Source organism: Diabrotica undecimpunctata, chromosome 8 (assembly GCF_040954645.1).
Source record: "Diabrotica undecimpunctata isolate CICGRU chromosome 8, icDiaUnde3, whole genome shotgun sequence".
NCBI classification, from domain to species: domain Eukaryota; kingdom Metazoa; phylum Arthropoda; class Insecta; order Coleoptera; family Chrysomelidae; genus Diabrotica; species Diabrotica undecimpunctata.
In genome coordinates this window covers 70,027,137-70,042,383 of record NC_092810.1, presented here as the reverse complement: position 1 = coordinate 70,042,383, position 15,247 = coordinate 70,027,137, and the positions used below count along the sequence as shown (strand labels likewise).

The 15,247-nt window shown below is 33.5% G+C and overlaps 3 protein-coding genes across 3 annotated transcripts in view; 2 read left to right on the top strand and 1 right to left on the bottom strand.

Moving 5' to 3' along the window:
• LOC140447677 (uncharacterized) overlaps positions 1-15,247 on the top strand; it is a 665,708-nt gene that overhangs the window by 303,034 nt on the left and 347,427 nt on the right. The gene's annotated exons all lie outside the window — the stretch shown is intronic.
• On the top strand, positions 6,408-6,992 carry LOC140448888 (uncharacterized). Its single transcript, XM_072542013.1, has one exon. The coding sequence runs from the start codon at positions 6,408-6,410 to the stop codon at positions 6,990-6,992; it is 585 nt and encodes a 194-aa protein (XP_072398114.1).
• LOC140448445 (uncharacterized) lies at positions 11,104-12,635 on the bottom strand. Its single transcript, XM_072541525.1, has 2 exons — positions 12,562-12,635; positions 11,104-12,369 (listed from the first exon to the last, which is right to left on the bottom strand). Exons 1-2 carry the CDS (start codon positions 12,617-12,619, stop codon positions 11,189-11,191), a joined length of 1,239 nt encoding a protein of 412 aa, XP_072397626.1. The 5' UTR covers positions 12,620-12,635; the 3' UTR covers positions 11,104-11,188.

Sequence of the window (15,247 nt, the reverse complement as noted above, 5' to 3'; positions counted from 1 at the left end):
TCTACAACATAACAGAATTAGTCATAATATTAACAGTTATTTTAGGCCAGGATATTTATCGTAACACTATAATGGAATTATTGACATGTACTGATAATACCTATTTTCAACTAAATAATAAATTATATAAACAAAATTTCGATCCAGCAATAAGCTCTATTAGCTCATTATTAGCCGATATATGTATGGAAGATTTTGAAACAGATATTATTTCTAAACAAAATTTAAAACTTACAGTTTGCTGGAGATATGTGGATGATCTATTCTCAATATAGCCTATTCTCAATTTACTCACAAAAATACGTTCTTCTATCAAAATAATCTTCCAGGTAACACCTGAGTTGGTACAAATTTATAGATATACATTTTATTTTTCTTTTAAAGTGTTTAAATAATCGATGAATGGCTAATATCGAACATTTGGTCTGATTTTAACTAGAAGTATGTAGATTATTCTCCAACTCTAGCATGATATTTAATTTCCTATTATTACTTATTTCATTGGCGGCTGTTTTTCTTATCTGTCTCAAATGTCCAAGCTCTTGAAACTGATTTTCTATGTTACTAATTGTTCCTTAGGACACTGGCGGTAAACTTGTAAATTTTTCAAAATAAATCCGTCATTTCCATTTGGTTCCGTATATTATCTCCGTAACCAATCTACTGTAGAACTGATTTTTACATTGGAATAGCTACATTGTTGATATTAAATTATATGTGACCGACGTCGGTGTTGTTCTTATCGATTTGTATTTTGCGTAAGAGTGTGCATTATGCAATATTTGCATAATGCACACTTTTACGCCTCTTAACAATTTTGAAAATCATTAATCATACCTATTCATAAAGAGTAAAAAGTAATGATTATGCGTTGACAGAGTTCATTATTACCTACTTCCTCCCAAATTTTCTTAGGAAAATATTAAATTCTTTATAACACCACAAGTAACTATAAATCCGCTAAATGATAAAAATGCTTGAAATATATTGACCAAAATGTTCTGTTACCAATGGAATATTACGTAAAATAAGAAAATCAGCTGTAACTGTCACTATGTTACTATCAAATTAACAGAATTACTTAGCATTTGGCGACATTTTATAAATTTGCTTTTCTTTTTTCTTCGTTCTAAACTTATCACTATGGTTTCCATATCTCTCCTATTTCTTTATATGCATTTTAGGTTAGTTTGACGGAGGAAGTGCCTATGCTTATGCAAACCTTTATCGCATATTTTCACATAATATGTAAAAATGTTTCATTTGCATTTATTAAACAAGCAACATACTTTATTTTAGTAATTAAGAAGGGAACCAAACACAAATAAAAAAAAATTATTATATTTGAATTTAGAATAATCCCTCTAATCTGTGTAATTTTTTATAAGAACTTTTATATAGTTGTTGCTCTTTTCATTGAAAGAAGATATGTCTTCTCTTTTGTTTAAGGTGTTTTGAGTAGTTTTAATTAAAAAAATTTTTAGAAACAGTCTTTTGTTGTTTCTTTCCCTTCTCAATATTTATGCTTGATCATAGTTAGGCGTGTGGCCCATCGTAATAGTATGTTCACTTGTACTTTATTCAGATTAATGTCACTCTTGTGTGATGCTAATTTTCCGGGAAAACTTCTGGACGTTTCTCCAACATATACTTTATTGCAATTATTACAAGGTAGAGAGTACACCACATTGGAGCTTTCTTTAATATTTAAGGGTGTTTTTAGTTTGGTGTGTAATTTCGATATTGTTTTTATATTTCTAGTTCTAATTTTGTTATTAGCTACTTCTCTAATTGTATTTAACAGTCTATTTGTTTTTAGTTTTTTAAGACCGGCTGTTCTATATTCAGGATGTAAAGTTATAACCCTCCTTTTCATATTTAATACTAAGTCTTCATCGTCTAGGTCTTCATCGTATATGGATGTACTAAAAAGTAATTAAAAAACCTGTTGCTACATATTGGCTTTCTGTACCATTCTGCTGTTAGAACGTTGTTTGTATCACGGTGTAACATCATATCCAGAAATGGTATGCAGTTGTTGTTTTCTAATTCTACTGTAAATTGCAAGTCTGGCCTTCTTCTTCTTCTGGATGTGCCTATCCGTTACGAATGTTGGCGATCATCATGGCAATCTTTATCTATCTGCACCAGCGCGGAAAAGCCGCACAGATGTTGTATTGAACCAGATTCTGAGGTTCTTTAACCAACATGTTCTCCTTCTTCCTGGACCTCGTTTTCCAAATATTTTTCCTTGCAGGATGGCTTGAAGGAGAGTATATCTGGATTCATTTTGCATAATATGTCCGAAGAACTGTAAGTTTCGAGATTTGATGGTGGTCAGTACTTCTCGATTCTTATTCATTCTTCTGAGGACCTCCTCATTTGTGACTCGGTCAGTCAACGGGATCTTCTCCGATATAGCCACATCTCTAATGCTTCCAGTTTTCTGCACATATCTTCGTTCAAGGTCCACGATTCAACACCATAAAAAAGGACAGAGAAGACGTAGCATCGCAGCATTCTTACTTTTGTATCAAGAGAGAGGTTGTGACTCTTGATCAAGGCCCCCATCCGATTAAAGGTGGATCTAGCTTTTCCGATGCGTGCTCTAATCTTCTGGTTGTTGGTCAATTCTTCATTTATTATGGTGCCGAGGTAGATGTAGTGCGTCACTCTTTCTTCAGGGGATTGGTTGACGTAAAGTTGACCTTCTGTTATTATTTTCTTGCTAATTATCATAAGCTTTTTTTAACGTTTATATTGAGTCCATATTGTTAACTGTAGTCAACTGAACTGAAGTCTGAATGAAGTCTGGCCAGTGACTGTTAAATATGTGTAGTATGTCCATTATTTTGTCTTTTGGGAGTGCAAGAATTAAATCGTCTATGTATCTGTTTAAAAATGGGACATTATAATGTAACTTGCTAATACAAATTTCAATTATGTTGCTAATACAGTACAAAGTTGCATAGGATTGGTGATATTTTGTTTCCCATGGTTGTACAATGTATTTGTTCGTAATATACCTCATTGAAGACCAGTATGTTTGAGTCAAATATTAAGAATACTATTGTTATAAATGAACTAAAATCTATGGGGCTGTGTTGTGAGATGCTTGTCCATTGTTTTTGTATAATATTCATGATTTTATAAAACGACAATTTATTGCACAATGTTACTACATACATCAATACTTACCAACACATAATTTGGGAAAGTTTGAAATTGTTAATAAAGGAGCTGAAACTAAATGATTCTTTTATATAGTAATCATTCTTTGTGCTGTATGCATTTGTTAGTATTTCTGTTAAAAACTTGGATAATTTACTGTTTGGAGAATCAATAGATACAACAATTGGTCTCATTGCTAGGGTTGGTTTATGTATTTTTGGTAGAGAGTAGAATCTAGGTGCTATAGCGTTGTAGATTCTTAGCTTTTTTGCACTTAAATTCGATATTTTTAATGTTTTGTTTAGATCTGTTACTAATTTATTTGCTTTTTTTTTAAAGACTAAAAGTGGGGTCTTTACTGAGCTTTTTGTAGCATTTTGTATCTTTAAGCATAATTTTATTGTTGCTGATATAATCCTGTTTATACATAGCTACTGTGACTTTGCCTTTGTCACTTCTCACTATATACAGATTCAAATGATTTTTTAGGTATTGTTTACATTGATTAAACATTGTACTTATGTCGTCATTCCTGTTTATTTCCTTTTGTAAGTAGTTGGTTATAATGTAGGTAGTTTTTGCTCTATATTTATTCCTTTTCTCTTCTACATTAATTTTGATATTTTCGAGATCTGCTAATATTGTGTTTACATCTACATCTCTAGTTTTAGGTATTAGACTAAATTTAGGACCAAGGGCCAAGAGCTTTTTAACATTATATGGTATTTTCATATTCGTTAAGTTCTTAAACCATTTCTCTTGAAAATATAGATTCTTCAATTTGTCTTTTTTTATATTATTAAATTTTCTGATGTTAACATCTCTAATTTTATAGAAATGATTATTATATCTGATCTGTTGTTTTCTAAAAAAGTCAATAACTTTATGAATTGGCAGCGCCGAATATAACTGCCTTTTGGTATTTGTTAAGTTGGGCCCCATAAATTTAATTTCTGTAATTGTTGTACTAATTGTTTAAGTTTGAAATGTTTCTCTTAAATTTTTTGTCTAAATTATGGACTCTATCGCTTGAACTTGAAAATGTGCAATCCTACAATCACATAAAATTTATTAATTTCTACCAAACCTAGTTTCTACCTTATTTAAATACTAGTTATTACTTATTCGTACATATCCTTTATAATCTTTACTGAACCACAGAAGACTCCTTTCTTATTCAGCGCTCATCACTGAACCTCTCGAGGAACTCTATCATAATGCTATCTCAAGATCAATGAATATCATATGAATGTTCTTTATTCCTAATGTTTCATTAGTTAACTTATATGAAAAATTGCATTTGTTGTTGATTGGCTCTGCATAAATCTACACTGATTGCGAATATTTCGGTTTTATATGCATAAACACGGTACATGATGAAACATTAGTTTTGTTTATTTTTTAAACATACTGCATTTATAATATACTGCTTCTACATATGTTTAACATTTGTCCCACTTCTCTTATTCTATTAAACAAATTAGTCAGCTTACTTATTCTTTCTCTCCTGTTCTTATTTTTACAGGGATGTGGTCCAACTGCTTCACCTTTCCTTATTTTGTGAATTTCTTGAGCAACTTCCTTGTTTTTTACTCTAGTGGCCATTATTGTGACTATTTTCATTAGTTCGTTTTGGTTGCCCAAATTCTTCCCTAAATGAACTGTCTTAGTAGTCCCATATTCTTATCTTTAGTTCAACATATTCGGCTTATTTTTAATTTAACCCCTTATAACTCTTAAAGCGAGATATTTTACAACAATATATTTTAAGCAAAATTTTTTATATCTAAATACTTATTAAATAGCCTACATCCAAAAACTGTTTTTTTTTTAAATATTTTCGGTTTCGTTCTCATTATTTCGATGTGGGAACTTAAAGCCATTTAACGTATTTATAAGTTAGTAACATTTTACTTTATTACTATAATTTTACACTTATATGCAACTTTTAACAAAACCCTGGAATTAAAATATGCACAGTAGTTTTTGCAAAGTCATAACAACCAAATTTGTAGAAAATTAAAGAATGATTAATGATACCCTAAATGCTGTATTATAACACGACAAAACTATTCTTTGTACAAACAAGAGGCTTAAATAAGACCACCGGGGAGCATAATAGACTTTTTGTGTTGAGTGAATGTTTTGTTGGCATTATGTAGGCATTTAGAGTCGCAATTTATATGAAGTTTGTTAAATTTCGTACTTGAAAATTGTTGACTTTGTGGATGGAAATTGGATGTAATTTTTAATGTAATATATTTATTACGGTTATATTTTTTTATCAGTTTTATAACAATTTACTCATATTTATGTATGCTTTTGTTTTTTTTGTTGTAATAGTACTTACATGTAAATCTCTACAAAATAAAAACCAATAATCCTGAAGATATTGTACCTTATTTAATAAACTGAATATAGAACTATTTTCTAATATATTTTTATATTAAATACTATACTGCCTTTTATTTTCTTATCAGCCTCCCTTGGCACTATGGTTTTTCCAACCATATTTTGTTTAGCTGATTATAGCTGATTAGATTTATAAGCAAAAAAATTGGATAAAAATGCGCTTATATAGGCAAAGATTTTTATTAAAATAGACGCAAATCTTAACATATAGGTAACATATAGCCAATATAGGCAAATAACTCGTTAACTTGGTTTTGGCATGGGAATAAGAAGTAATGAAGAAAATAGTGCGATTGACTTTACAGTGGCATGGGATTTGGCTGTAATTAATACGTTCTTTATGAAGACTGAAGACCAGTATGTTACCTATAGCAGCGGGGCAGAGGAAAGTCGAAAAGATTTTGTGCTGTATAAAGGAAAAAGGAAAACAAGTAGGATATTAAAAAGTAAAGGAGTGGAAGTAAAGGGATAAGGATTTGGCAACAATCTTTAAGAGTAGAGTGCTGGAAAAGCTTAAGAAAGAAAGATACGGTAAATGACTGTTGGAAAGCCAACAGTTAAGTTTTTCTGCGAGTGGGGAAGGAAGTGCTAGAAAAAACATCTGGTAAAGGGCCTCTTAGAGACAAAGAAACTCGGTGGTGGAACAATGAGGTGCAACAGAAGGTTAGAGAGAAGAAAAAGGCAAGAAAGAGGTATGACAGGTCTAAAAGAAGGAAGATAAGGATATATAGAAGGTGGCAAAGAGGTAAACAAAGCGCGCTGTAGATACTGCTAAGGAAAGATCGTCTGTACAGCTGTATGAAGAGTTGGAAACACCCTATGGGATGAAAAGGTTATACAACATTGCTAAAGAAAGGGACAAATCATCAAAGGACTTGACCCGCGTGCGGCAGAATAAGAATGCGGATGGAAGAGTGCTAAGAACCGATGTTAAAATAAAGCAAAGATGGTACGAGTACTTTAGTAAGTTATTAGATGAAAAAAACCAGAGGAGAGAATGCAGGATCATAAATGAGAATGTTAGGTTGAAGGTTTGGAAGGCTCTAGGAGAGGAAAGGGTTGTTTTTTTTGTGGTAAATGATGAGCAGGATATATATAAGGAAGAAAAGATGCCCAATGCATGGAGAGAAAGTGTGATGGTATCATTGTATAAAGATAAAGGGGACGTTCGGGACTGTAAGAACTATAGAGGGAAAAAATTCATGTCGCACACAATGAAAATTCGGAATAGAACTGTAGAGCAAAGTTTAAGGAGAGAGACATCGATGGGAGAAGAACAGTTTAAATTTATGCCAGGAAGGAGGACAACAGCTGCCTTGTTTGCGTTAAGAGAGTTGATAGAGAAAATACACCAAGAAGAAAAGAGAGCTACACCACAGTTTCAAGACAAGATCTATGGAGATGTATGAGAGAGAGGGTCTCTAAAAAGTACGTAAGGCTCGTGCAGGATATGTATGAGGGAGCGTACATCAAAGTAAGGACTGATGTCGGATTGACCGAAACTTTCCAGTGTCGGTTGTTTGACCATTTGGTTGATCTTCACTGAGTCTTTACCTGTTTACTCTTGTTATGGATGTACTGACAGAGAAAGTAAGGAAGGGGGCTCCTTGGTTAATGCTGTTTGCTGGTGATATCGTATTAGTAGAGGAGAACATGTTGGAGAAGATGGAGTCTTGGAGAAGGGCTACTGAAGAGAGTGGACTTAAGGTAATCAGGTCTAAAACAGGGGTTATATGGTTGGAAGGAAGAGGAATTGTTGAGGACGTAGAATTGCTTGAAAAAGGCTAGGAGGAGTAAAAAAAATGAAATACCTTTTTTGCTAATACCTAACAGAAAATGGTACTAGATCGAAGAAATTGCCCACAGGATACAGGCTGTTTGGTTTAACTGGAAGCGAATGAGCGGGGTACTTCGTGATCGATAAATCGAGAAAGGGGCAAAAGAAAAGATATACAAGAGTGTGGTGAGACCTGCTTTAGTGTACTACGATGAAGTTTAGCATGTAAAGGAAATCCAGGAAAAAAAGATGAAGGTAACTAAAATGAAAATGTTGCGGCGGATGTTGGAGTCGGAGTAACTACAGTCTCATAAAAGATTTGAGTCCAAAGACTGCAATGATTTGGCATTGTCAGACGTAAAAATGAAAACTATGTGGGACCAATGATAGAGCAGGTCGAAGTTGATAGAAGAAGAGGTAGAGGAAAACCGAGAAGATGAAAGGACTGTGTGGCTGAAGACTTGCGAGAGAAAGGTTTATATGAAGAAGACCTGATGGACAGAAATGAGTGGCGACAAAAAGTAAGTAACAGCGATGCCTAAAAAGGTAAATCTGAGGAAGAAAAAGAAGTAAATCTGGCATAATTTTTAATTCCTCGTAAATTGTTCCATTCAAAACGTTAGAAACATTAAATAAAATTGAAAAATCTTTATACGTGTCGAAAACATGATTAATTTTTTTTTTTTAATTCATTGACCATTTGTTCTAGGTGCCGGTTAAATTATCTACTAATTTTACTGACTAACATTAATTTATCATTTGCCTTTTTAATAAAGTACTTGTGCTTTTTAGTGATATATAATTTTTATTGATATATGCGAGTTGCTGCATGTAACAGTAATTAATATTAACTTTTTTATTTCAAATACAACACCCTGAATATCATTTAATTTTTGGTTCCCCAGAATATTCTTGATATATTCTATGTATAATGTCCTATACCTATCTTTTATTATTTTGGAAATATGTTGCTAGATTTATGTCAGAAATTTGTTACTATTTTGAGAATGTAAAAATAAATAAAAAATACATTAATCTGAATGTAGAGGATGTTCAAACTGCTCACCACGAGTATTTTGACAACATCATAGTCTTTAATAGAAATTTCATCTAACGTTACTCAACAACTCAGACGTGCCCGATCTAACTAAGCAAGCGTTATTCGTCTTTTTGGTCAGTTAAGTCGAGGGGTTTAGTTTTATATACAATATTTTTCACATATATAAGAAGTCTAATCATAAGTCAGATCAGGAGATCGTGCTGGCCATTGCATCGATCCTCGCTTCCCTATCATAGAGAGGTATTGCCAAACATTGATTTGGTAATGGTCTGTTGCTCCATCTTGCTGAAAGTACATATGTCATATTCACTGGAACTTGAAGGTTTGCTGGATCAGGATATAAGTTTGTCAAAGTTGGTATGACATTATTTTTGAGAAATGCTAAAAATCATCGAAATTCAATAAAAGATGGTTCTACGATATGATCTACAATTTCTGTCCATACATTAACCTTTTAAGGGTATTGTGTATATTCTTCTCTTATCAGTAGGGATTTTCTCTAGACCAATAGCGGCAATTCTGACGATTAACATACCCGTAAACTGTAAGGTACTCATCAGAAAACAAAACATGTTCTAATTGGATTATATTGTTATTTAACAGTGCCATCATTTGTTCACAAAAATTCGTTTTTCATCAAAGTTATCTTTCGTGAGTTCCTGAGTTGGTATCATTTTATAGAGATTCATTTTATTTTGTTTAAATATTCAAATAATTGATAAATGTCTAAAATTAAACTTGGGGGCTGGTTTTCTATTAGAATTATGTGGGTTTTCCCCAAACTCAAGCATAATATCTAATTTGGCATTATCACTTATTGCATTGGCAGTTGCTTTTTTATCTGCCTTGCATGTGCAAGCTCGCGTAACTGCTTTTGATTTTACTAATTGTTCCTTGGGATAAAGGCGGTAAATTTGGAATGATTCATTAAATAAGCGATCAACATCCATTTGTGTTCACTTATTGTCTCTATATTCCATCATCATATGTAGAATTAATATTTTGTGCATTTCTGTTAAATAAACGATTTTTTTGATATATTTTTTTTAGCCCTTTTCTCTATTCGGATTGCCGAATATAGGCCTCTCCTAATTCTCGCCATTCATCTCTGTTGTTTGTAAGATGTTTCCACATTGACCCTGCAGTTCTTTTAATATCGTCGCTCCATCATATTTGCGGTCTTCCTTGTGGTCTTTTGGCTTCATATGGCCGCCAATTCCCGATTTCTTTATTCCATCGGCCATCTGTAAGACGTTCGTTATATCCAGCCCATTTCCATTTAAGTTTAGCTGCCAGTTCGACAGCATATTTTACTTTTGTTCTACTACGAATGTTTTCATTGGTTTTCATATGGTCTTTGAGTGAGATACATTTTTTTGATATGCAATTAACGAAATTCAAACGACTGTCATATTCAAATGACTGACAATAAAGAAATCAATTTGCTAAGATCAAGCAAATTTTGTTTATTTTAGATTAACTAAACAAAACTATTATAAAAAAGTGGTACAGTAGCCGGTACTGTAGACTAGCATGAAGCTTCTTACTATGTCAGTTTCTGTCAGTTAATATCCTTGTTATAGATTTTAATTAAATTTAAATTTTTACATGTTCTATAACGCACTCCCCTTCTCATAGAAAGCACTCCCATGCACTCCATCCTAACCGCTTTAAATAACACAAGGATGGGGGAGATTGGTTTTTTGCGGTTTTCCAATTTTGCACAACGATATCTGAGCCTAGGAGAAAATATAGCCACATCCAACCTCCACGCGTTACACCGAAAATCAACAGACCCGACAATCTTAAGGGAATAGTTTGTTATAAAATGAAACTTATGTGTTGTTAAAAGGCTTGTTTAGCAGCTTACGAAGACCAGTACTAGGAAGAGCGGCGGGAGAAAGGACTGGCGTTTGCTCACCCCAATAAAAATACCAACCTTAAAGAAGCACAAAGCTTAACCGAGGTTTCATAAACAAAGTCATTCGCTTCTACATTCAGCTGATAGGCAACTTGTTCCTGTCTCTCATTTTTTAAGAGACGAAAGTATTTTTTTCCATCATCTTTGGGCATCCTTTTAACCGGATAAATCTGATCTGATAAAAATCGTTTTACTTTCTTTAATCTATGTTTGACTATTTTCTTTATCTTCCTTTCGCTGTCTCTAGTATTAACTACATCGTATGCATTTTTAGACGCTTTTGTTTTAACTTTTACAGCTACTTCTATTTCCTTTTTAATTTTAATTTTAAAAGTTTTTAAATTTTTAAATTTTTTATACGACTTCGTTCAGCCACTATCAGGTTTCCATATTCTAACAGTTCTATTATCCTGAGGTTTTGTTTGTAAGTATTTCAATCGTAAACTTGTTACTGTTTAAATTTTTTTTAAATATTTTACTACTATTCTATTCTATTTTACAAAACTTTGTTATTTTTTAAGTACCTGTTACTTTATTACTGCAATAGTTTTGATTCTTGGTTAATTAAGGAAATGGATCCTTTGTACTGTAAAAAATGTAAACATTTAGTGCAGTAGTTTTGAGTATTATTTAATTAATGAACTAGATCGTCCGTTGTGTAAAAAATATATACTTTGCCTAAATTTTTTGGGTACATTGTGTTTATTCAATGTAACACTATTTAATATCAGTTCATTCGCAAATAAAACAATCAAATTAAAATTGTGCTTTAAACGTTTATTATTACGAATTTAGAAAAAAAAACAAAGGAATCTCCGCTAGTTGGAGACTCTGTTGATCCGGGATATCAGCTTGGTGGAGGTCCTGTTGGTTCGGGTCCTTTGCTTGGGGGAGGTTCTGGGGGTCCAGTGGGGTGGCTTGGTGGTTCGGGATCGTCACTTGGGGGAGGTTCTGGTTGTCCGGTAGGATTTCTTAGTGGAGGAGGTCCTGTTGGTTCAGGTCCTTCGCTTGGTGGTGGTTCTGGTGGTCCAGTGGGGTCGCTAGGTGGTTCGGGATCATGACTTGGGGGAGGTTCTGGTTGTCCGGTAGGATTTCTTAGTGGAGGAGGTCCTGTTGGTTCAGGTCCTTCGCTTGGTGGTGGTTCTGGTGGTCCAGTGGGGTCGCTTGGTGGTTCGGGACCGTCGCTTGGAGGAGGTTCTGGTTGTCCGGTAGGATTTCCTAGTGGAGGGGGTCCTGTTGGTTCAGGTCCTTCGCTTGGTGGTGGTTCTGGTGGTCCAGTGGGGTCGCTTGGTGGTTCGGGACCGTCGCTTGGAGGAGGTTCTGGTTGCCCGGTGGGATTTCTTAGTGGGGGAGGTCCTGTTGGTTCTGGTTCATCGCTTGGTGGGGGTTCTGGTGGTCCAGTGGGGTGGCTTGGTGGTTCGGGATCGTCACTTGGGGGAGGTTCTGGTTGTCCGGTAGGATTTCTTAGTGGAGGAGGTCCTGTTGGTTCAGGTCCTTCGCTTGGTGGTGGTTCTGGTGGTCCAGTGGGGTCGCTTGGTGGTTCGGGATCGTCACTTGGGGGAGGTTCTGGTTGTCCGGTAGGATTTCTTAGTGGAGGAGGTCCTGTTGGTTCAGGTCCTTCGCTTGGTGGTGGTTCTGGTGGTCCAGTGGGGTCGCTTGGTGGTTCGGGACCGTCGCTTGGAGGAGGTTCTGGTTGCCCGGTGGGATTTCTTAGTGGGGGAGGTCCTGTTGGTTCGGGTTCTTCGCTTGGTGGAGGTTCTGGTGGTCCAGTGGGGTGGCTTGGTGGTTCGGGATCGTCACTTGGGGGAGGTTCTGGTTGTCCGGTAGGATTTTTCAGTGGAGGAGGTCCTGTTGGTTCAGGTCCTTCGCTTGGTGGTGGTTCTGGTGGTCCAGTGGGGTCGCTTGGTGGTTCGGGACCGTCGCTTGGAGGAGGTTCTGGTTGTCCGGTAGGATTTCTTAGTGGTGCAAATAATATTTTAGCATCTTCGGAGCCAGATAAAATATAATTAAATATGCCATAGCTGTCATCTGAAATAATAAAATTAAACTATTTTGTAAAAAGAAAGTTAATTTAAAATCTAAAAATGTATAAATAAATGTTAATGTTATTTTTATCGCATTTTTGTTACCAAAAATTAAAGTAAAATACCTAAAATAATTTTTAATAAAATAATTTTTAATAATATAATTTTTAATAAAATAATATTAGTGCTGTCTTACCATTTGTGCAGCTGGCAGTAGCCCAAAGGGCTAACGTAAAAATGAATATCTTTAACATTTTGTTTGCAACAAACTGCATGAGAAATTAACTACAGAATTGGTATTTATAGAAAAATAAAATGCTTATCTAGTACTTAACAAAAATCAAGTACATTTTTGAATACTTTTGCAGCTGATAATGATCTGATCCAAATACCTTATATTCAAAAACTTGTTATCTTAAAAAGAAAGGATATGATTTTTAACCAATTGTTATTAAAATGTTAGTTTTAAAAACTTTTTAGAAATGGAGACAAATTTTTGTTATTTAGAATTTTTTAATATTTTAGAATTTAGTGATTATATACTAGGTTCTTAAATATAGGTCTTTTTTAACAATATTGTTTATTTTTTGTGTTTCTTTCCTGTTTAAATTTTCGATAATTGCTTTTTTTTCTTTTTCTCGTTTTTTATTTCTTTCTCCTCGGTGTATACTTTTCTGATCAGACTGCTTTGTTTAACTGTAAAAAGGTGACACTAGCAGTTTGCGGTTTTATATTGTGGATACCTTGAAAAGGCAGAATTTGCCTAAAGAGGGTGTCAATAGGGAATTTTTTTTAATAGCAAGTGTCATATAGCCAGTCGCCATGCTTATATTTTCTAATTAACAGAGAGAAGATTGTCCTGTATAATATAAACCCATAATTTAAATTTCAAACTTAAGTAGCGTAACAAATTTTTAGCATTAAAAAAGAAAATAACCCCTACATAAAAAACATAACAGAAAATGCACAAGTATTGCATATTTAAGGAATAAAATGGTGGAAATAAAATCAACGAGACACATAAAAGATAGCACCAAAGAGGACTCAGAAATTCCTCAGAAATTCAAGTTCATCAATAAAAATATAAACCGAACGAGTAGAAAGACAAACTCTGTCTTTGCGCCAAACATGACTCCACTAAGGATCCTACAGGTCAACTTTTAGCAAACTTATGGTGCTACTAGAAGATTAGTATCACCTTTACATTACAGCCCTATGTATATCAATACCAAATAAAGGGTCCATCGGGCGTTGGCTGAAGAGTTTATATAATATAACACATCTGCCGAAATCTCGAGAATTTTAATAATATTTAATGAGAGATATAAAAAGTCGATTAATTGTAGTATGACCGATGTAGTCAAGACGGTTTCCATAGAAAAAGAAATAATTCTTAGGTTTACAACTTTTTTTAAACGTTTTATAAAAGCATTTGAATTATAACATTCTTGATTAATGTCAGTTTAAATTTGTTGGCGACCGTTTGTGATATTTGAAATCAATGTCACTAAAAATGATTAATATTTTACTTTAATCGAAAAACACCTGTCTAATTACGTTTAAGTATATACATAAAAAAATAGTTATGGCAACATATGTATGTAAAACTTAAGTGCTACTTTAAAACTAAATTCGAAAACATAGAACAGAAACATTAGAAAACTCTGCCGAGAATTTAAAGGTAAATGAAACGGCAAAAGTTACTTTTGGAATCAAAATCTGGAGACTATTGATTTGAAATAGGGATTATTTAAAAAAGTTATAGTAGAAGCAGATAGCTTCAAAAGAAATTGGGACAAGTAAAGAAAAGAAAGGGAGAAGAAGTGGTTTAAATCTGATTGTAAAAATTGTCTGGGAGAAAGAAGCAAAACAAAACAAAAATATCAAGGCAATCCAACTGAACAAAATCAAAGCAAATTTAAAACTGCAAGAAGAAATGCTAAAAAAATGTCATGGGGTAAGTTTCGGTTAGGTGATAAGAAGATGTATGTACCCGCTGATGTAGTAGTAATAGCAAGTACAAAAAACGAGAATTTTTAAAATTTGAAGGAAAATGCCAAGCAATATATTTTATTTACTAACGAGTAGAAAACAAAGTATATACAACTAAATATACAACTAAAGACTGCCACAAATAATGATGGTAAATATTAGAAGTTTAAAAAAGGTGCAGGATTCTGCTTACCTATGCTTGACCTGACAAATAATAGGAAAGAAAACCAAGATATCAAAGAGGATTCTGAAAGAAAAAAACGTTGGAGAATTGCACAAACTATAAACTATTGAAAGCAAAAAACATCTCGAGGTGTGAGGAGAAAAGAGAAAAGTACAAAAAATTTTTGGAGACGTTGGAGATGATAAAAATAAATTGGAGGAGACGAACAAATTTAAAAATCAGTGAGCTGTATGGAAACACAGAAATTAGCGAAATCGTTAAATCAAAAGTCTTAGATAATTGGGCTACATGGTAAGATTGCAAAATGAAAATTGGGTAAAGGACTCCCTACTGCAAGATGAATGGAAGAAAATAAGAGGGCGACTACAAAAGAAGTGGCTCGAAGCATGTAAGGAAGATCTACAAAAAATGGTGATAAGCAATTGGAGAGCTGGGGTCATGAAGTAAATTATATTAATAATCTACGTTCGTACTATTTTTTATATAAATGGAATTTCGTAAAGATTGAAATATACACGCGAATACGTTTCATTAACTACAATTATGACACAGGTAAAATATCACAGCATTAATTCAAATAAAAAATATATAATATTTCGTTAAATTTATTACTTAGTTCAAATTATTTATTATTTAGTTAAGATTATTTATTATGTTTACAATATAAAACGTATTGGGGACAATAAAAATTACAATTGGAACTTAC